The sequence below is a fragment of the Elaeis guineensis genome, chromosome 6 (assembly GCF_000442705.2).
Source record: "Elaeis guineensis isolate ETL-2024a chromosome 6, EG11, whole genome shotgun sequence".
Lineage (NCBI taxonomy): Eukaryota > Viridiplantae > Streptophyta > Magnoliopsida > Arecales > Arecaceae > Elaeis > Elaeis guineensis.
The window spans coordinates 2277882-2284393 of NC_025998.2; the positions used below are offsets into that span (position 1 = coordinate 2277882).

A 6512-nucleotide genomic window follows, 5' to 3' on the forward strand; every position below is an offset into this window, starting at 1 on the left:
ATTATATAGGTTCCATCAAGTATTAGTTTGCACCAGCTTAATAGCTTAACCAAATGCAAAACCATATTCATTATTGTTAGATGCCATATCCTGCACAGTTCATTTTCTCTTTTGAGATTGAATATAGTTTTTGAGCTGGTGTGTCAAATATCTATTGGCAAATATCATGGCGCTCCCAATGCATAAAGATGACCCTACAATAGCTAACTAGCTGAACATGTCCTCCATTTGAGAGGAGATTTTGCGTTTGAGCCTTATAAGCTATAAAAATACACACCTAGTGCATCCCTCTGACATTGGCAATATGTGGGATTGTGATAGCTTGTCCATTTCTTTACAGCCCGCCATAGATTTGATGTCAAACGGTCACTTCTATTTGGGGATTTGAAAATGGCTCTGAGAAGGTAACGAATTCAAGAGTAGGGGAACCATCTGACCAAGGAACCTGCCTGGAAAAACATCTATTTTTCAGTACTTGAGGATTGTTTGAGAAGGAATCCGAGTAATTTAGTTGAAAGCGATTTCATTCTAATGGCAGTAATTTATTCAGCACTGATGTGATATAATTATTTGGTACGTGAGACAAAAATTTTTCTGGGAGAGTGCATGGCCATCAAGGCCGTAGCTTCCGCGACGCACCGCATTGAAAATGTGAATATTCGATGCGGGGTTTGATGAAGCTTTGGAACAAAATTCTAACAAATCTTATCACAGAGCTGCTGTCGGAGGAGTCGTTCACAGCATTTCTCGTTACTGTTGCTCCTTTCCAGACATCATGCATGACCTAACTGGATCACAGTCCAATCCACCCTACACCTTTAAGAACCATTATGGGATGGCTGCAAGGACACGCACAAGCCTTTTCTGGTCTTTAATTGAATACATACTTTATGTTTACATTGTACCCCTAGCATTGTATCCAAGGGCTGCTTGGAGTCCTATGGCTGCATGCAGCTTAAGTTATAGGTGTGGCCCAATCCATCTATTTAGATGCTTACAACTCAAATTGCACTTAAGGTTGAATTGCTCGTTAGACTGGAGTAGGCTGGCTTGTGATCAAAATGATCATAGGATGCACGAATAGATATATTGTTATGAAAAATGATTTTCTCTCCTTCTTCGCTCTTGCCGAATCCCTCCTCGGCACCACATCCAATGCCACCACCTACCCCTATCATCTTTGGGATGCCTATGATCACCTTGAACTGGACAACATAAGGCCTCTCTCTCTCTCTCCTCTTTCCTTTTATCTCCTCACTTCTCCGTTCTTACATCTCTTCTAGTCATTGCCTTTAATGCAGTGGCATAGCATGGATTTTCATTTTGGAGGTTCAATATATGAATTAAAATAAATAAATAAATAAAGAGGGGTCGCGGATTCGTAGCTATAAAAAAAAAAAAAGTAAAAGAAAGAATTTAAACTTGGGACATGAGGAATGAAGATTGGGGGTTTAAACTACTAAGCTAAATAAATTTTTTATTTTATAAAAATTTTAAAAATATATATATATATATATATATATAATTTTTTGGATAATATTTATATATCCTGAGGGTATTGCATCAAAATTTGGAGGTTCAATTGAACCCCAAGTCAAAACGTGATTCCACCCTTGCTTTAATGCCACCTCTATCCCTATCATCTTTGAAAGTCCCATGGCGGCTACCTTCATCCTGAACTATACCACATCACCCTCTTTCTCCACTCTATCTCCTCCACATCCATTTTGCACTCCTCCTCCCCTTCTTTATGACTTGCACATCTAGTCTCTCCACATATGCCTAAGTTCATGTCCAAGATCTCTTTGTGCTTTAACACGGGCCTTTTCATTTAGAATATTCCTATCTTCATGTACAAGTACATTGATCCGGCATTCACTCACAAGGGGTTTGATGAATTATTTGTTAGAGATGGTCTTTGTTCTCCTAACTCTCCTCCAAATACAAAAAAATGAGAGTTTTTTTCGTAAGTGAATTACTGCAATTGAATTTGCAACATAACTCAAGTTACCGTGCAACTCCATATAAGATCCAACGGCACATGTTACTAATGCCCATTATTTTCATACCGTCCACATGTATCCCGAAAACTCCTCATGCATCAATTGGCTCAAAAATTGACAAGCCATCAGATCTGTTCACACACAGTACAATGATCGATTATCATTTTCTTTTTTTGAAAGAATCGAGGGAGAAAGGTTCTTCTCCGTTGCTATGTATTCAAATTAAAATAATTGAGAGTTAATACAACAGCTACATAATGCTTGACAGTCTACATAATAAAGCTTTCGAAAAGAATCGTGAGAAACTTGAATTGCTCCGTTTACATACTTGTTTCAGAACTGTCCGACTGATGGCTTTAACTTTTTAATGACCGAACCTCCAGAGGACGGTATCCACACAAATACTGTCCAGATTCGTAAACCCAATAAATACACTTCCAAAAGCATCTTATAGCTACTAAGAAAATTAAATATCAGGATCTACCGGAAGCATCTTGTAACTTTTGACCGGTTATCATTTTCATGCCAGTGGGATATGTTTTATGGCTGAATGCGCTATGCCGACGGGCATATCTCTTTCATATGGACCAATTATCAAGACGAGTATATCATGAAGAAAATTAACAAAAAAAGGGACTAGATTATTGGTATGATGTAGATCATATGGTATACGTGGCAAGATATAATTTCTCATGCCATATGGTGCTGATGCCCATAATGGCAGGGAACAACCACTCCGGTGGAGTGGATGACCTTAAGATTTGGACGGGCAGATAATATCAGCAATACACGACTGCTACCGTCATCTCAGTGGATGCCCCGGCGGCTACGGCTCGTGGTTTGTGTTCCAATCCAAGCCATCAAATCATCACCCAAAAAGCAAAAAAAAAAGAAGAAGAAGAAGAAGAAGAAGAAGAAGAAAATCATCACCCAATGGCTTCAAACGTGCCCCGAGCGCCCACCACAAAGAGCAGTACCTCCTAACCCGAAGGAATCTCCCGACCTGGACGTCAGGCAATCATGAATCAGGAGATGGGTTCCACCGCGTCCCACCACCGAGGTCGGGCTCACTTATTTAAAGAGAAGAGAACACGTGTCGGTTATTGGATGGCTTGAAAGTTGCAAGAGAGTTTTGAGTGGTGCAAGCGCAAGAGCTGACCCTGGACCGGTCCCTACGTCATTCGCGCTGACGAATCTGTATCTGGAGTCCCCAAGTCGAGCACGTCGCGGCGATGAATGGTGGCAGCAGCGGCAACAGAGAAGCTTCCAATTTAGGCAAAGGAAGCTCGGTGGAAGTGATGGCCGCTAAATAGAACTAATTCTAGATTTCCATTCCAAATTATAAATTATTTATTGATTTTTGTGTATATATCTGACCATGTATATATATAGGAAGCCATGCGTTACGAGATCATGGCGGCGGTGGGAGCTCCATTGCATGGCCCAGCCAATATTATGGCCTCCTTCCCATCCCAACCTGGCCAAGGGGGCGGCTCCTCTGATGATCTCGAATCCGACCAGCCGGCGGCATTCGATCTCTCCGACTACATCTTGCTGGATGAAGCTTCGTTCGGGCAACCAGCTGAAAGCGGAGCTCCTCCAATGGTAGACGTTGGCCAGACCAGTGAAAGCAACTTAGCTGCTAGTGGTAGTAGTCGTACTAGCAGGTAAGGAACCAGATTCATTTACTTGTACTTTCACTACTGAGCTTTGTATCAGGTCTTTTATTTAATTTTCATGTAATCTGATGCATATATTCTCGTGGTTTAGCTGTGATCATGTGAATGGTTTGAGAATGTAGGGGTGGAGTAGAAAGACCGAGGACGGCCGAAGGGTCCAGGATCGCATTCAGGACGAAGTCGGAGGTGGAAATCCTGGACGACGGATTCAAGTGGAGGAAGTACGGAAAGAAGTCTGTGAAGAATAGCCCCAATCCAAGGTATACAAAATGAAAAGTCTAGAGAGGACTAGAGGTGAAAATGAGACCCAATTCTGCTTCTGGTCATGATGAGATGCTCTCCGTTGCTCTTAACTTGAAACACTAGCTAGTTTGGCACTTCCAACGAACTAAGCCCGGAGAAGTTCATAGGACCATGGTTATAACCATCGCACCAATAACATATCCATTTTTGCACTCCCCTTGCTTCCCTGCAAAAATTGTCAATTCTCTCCCATATCTATATATATATATTAATAGATATGTAATCTTCAGTTGGCTGCCATGACTGTAAGAGAGAGAGATGAAATTTCACAGGCTCAATTTTCATCTTCACTGGAGTTCTCAGTCTTGCTATATATGTCTGCCTTCCAACAAACAGAAATAAAACTAGAGAATTGGCATCTAATTTGGTTAAGGATAGTGAGTATCTTAATAGTCCTTTTTCTGATCACGGTAATTTAAATTCAATGCCTGCGCTTTATCTTTTAGAATTAGAGCAGCTTAACTAAATTACTTGCTCTCTCTAATTAACTGAGTGGTGGTGGTGGTGGCGGCGGCAGGAACTACTATCGTTGCTCAACCGAGGGTTGCTCAGTGAAGAAGAGGGTAGAAAGAGACAAGGAAGACCCAAGCTATGTGATAACCACCTACGAGGGGCCCATAACCACATGAGCCCCGGTGTTGTTTACTACACGACCCAAGACAGCACCTCTGGTCGGTTTTATGTGGCCGGCTGCGAACTGCCTCCAGGTTCATCATGAAACCTGACTGCAATCGCTCCACATCCCCGAGTGCTCCATCTGGACACAAATAGCCACTGGTGAAGTACAAATTAACTTCGATCTTTCTGGAGTTTGCTTGAAAAGAAATGGTTACTCCTTTTTTTCGGCACTTGGCTATCGTTTTCGTGTGCATCAGCTTCTAGTATTGTGCATATAATCTTCGCTTTTTGTGAATGTTTAGCCTCCTTGTCTTGGCGAATGAATCCTTTTCTTGCGTCGATTTATCTGCAATCTTTGCCATGATAAAATTTAAAAGGTATATAAATATATAAATATATGATGACTAAATGGGTCTTCACATTGGGATTTTTGCGAACACCTAGAAGTAGAAGACTGCCTCAGTCTCTTCGCAGTGCTTGGTTATTCGATAAGGCTCTTTCCGGTGCTCTAAGTTCAATAATTGCTGCTTCACTGAGGAGTAGAATGTTATAAAATGAGAGCAAGAAGAACGTTGTAGTGAGAACATGTTTCCTTTTTGTCTGGAAAGAAAAACTACTCTATATTTTGGCAAATTTGCCGTCGCTTCTCAGAACTTCATACTCATGTGCTTGCTGGCTTTCACCTCCTTGGTCGGCCACAAAACTTTAATTTTTCACTATTATAAATTAAAAACAGTATTAATATTCTTTTATGATGGTTCCACCATTTCCGGGTTTGGAGATATGAGAGATCTAATTTATAGTTCTAATTGAGATAGAAGGCGCATTTCAAACACCAAATGGTATTAAATTATCCTGCCAAATCATGGATTTATGTGGTCCTGTGAAACAGTTAAAGGGAAAAATTTTTCTCTTTGATGGTGACTTGGAAGGCAACAGGAAGGTGATAGTGACTTTGACACCTTGCAGTTGTTATCAAAGGAACTGACGAATATTATAATTTTGTAAGCACTTGAAGGGATCCGACATTTTTTAGAGTATGTAATGTCCACCGTCCCAGGGAGGTTCTTTCTTTTTTTTTTTTTTTTTGAAATTAAAAAAAAAAAAAGCTTTCCGAGAGATCTAAAGAATTGATTGATGGCTTCATGAAAGAAAATAATACAATTAATAACAATCATGTAAATTTGAATAACCTATTGATGCCACAATCTTGTCACCTAAAGTTGATTAAGTGGTCGTATTTGGTAACTCAAATAAGAAAAAAAGTCATAAAGACTCTTAACAGAATAAAAAAGAAATCATGCCATCAATTCTATTTTTATACATCCAGTCATGCAAGTGCTTTTTTTTTTTTTTTTTTTCTGAGAGAGAGAGAGAGGAACTGTGCAGGTGTTTGTGTCATCCCTTTTTTCTTTCTTTTGGTCAAGAACGCATGTTTTAGTCTTACTTCATTCATTCAATAAAAATCACAAAGACTCTTTGAAACTTTGGAAGTGTCATCCTCAGAAAGTATCCATTAATGGGACATTTTAGTGTACATATTCAGTGCATCTTGGGTTAATATTATTCCACCAAAAGACTTTTACACCACATTTAAACACCATCAAAGTGACTTTCCTCAAGCATCTCAACAAGCATTGAAATCAGAGCCCTCCTGAGAAGCTTCTTTGAAAAGGGGTGAGTGGAAAAACCTTCAAAAAAGACCGTGGAGCCAAGCCCCACCCCCACCTGTAGATTTAAGGAACATTATTTAACAGAGTCTCTTCTATGTTATTGTAATTTAAAACCAATTTTTTTTTAAAAAAAAAAATTATCATCGACCGAACAAAATACTATAAGCACTTTCTTTAAAATTGATAATTTAGTTTAATTTAATTTAATTTGTACTCAAGAAGAGAGATAAGAAAAG

At 39.7% G+C, this 6512-nt stretch overlaps 1 protein-coding gene across 1 annotated transcript; it reads left to right on the plus strand.

The window, feature by feature from the left end:
* Window positions 1–3165: 3165 nt before the first annotated feature.
* LOC105047700 (uncharacterized) lies at window positions 3166–4948 on the plus strand. The gene is given in 5 exon segments (XM_073258874.1): window positions 3166–3298; window positions 3396–3670; window positions 3805–3942; window positions 4503–4597; window positions 4600–4948. Coding segments are annotated over 5 exon segments (675 nt in total). The 5' UTR covers window positions 3166–3235; the 3' UTR covers window positions 4704–4948.
* The last annotated feature ends 1564 nt before the right edge of the window (window positions 4949–6512 follow it).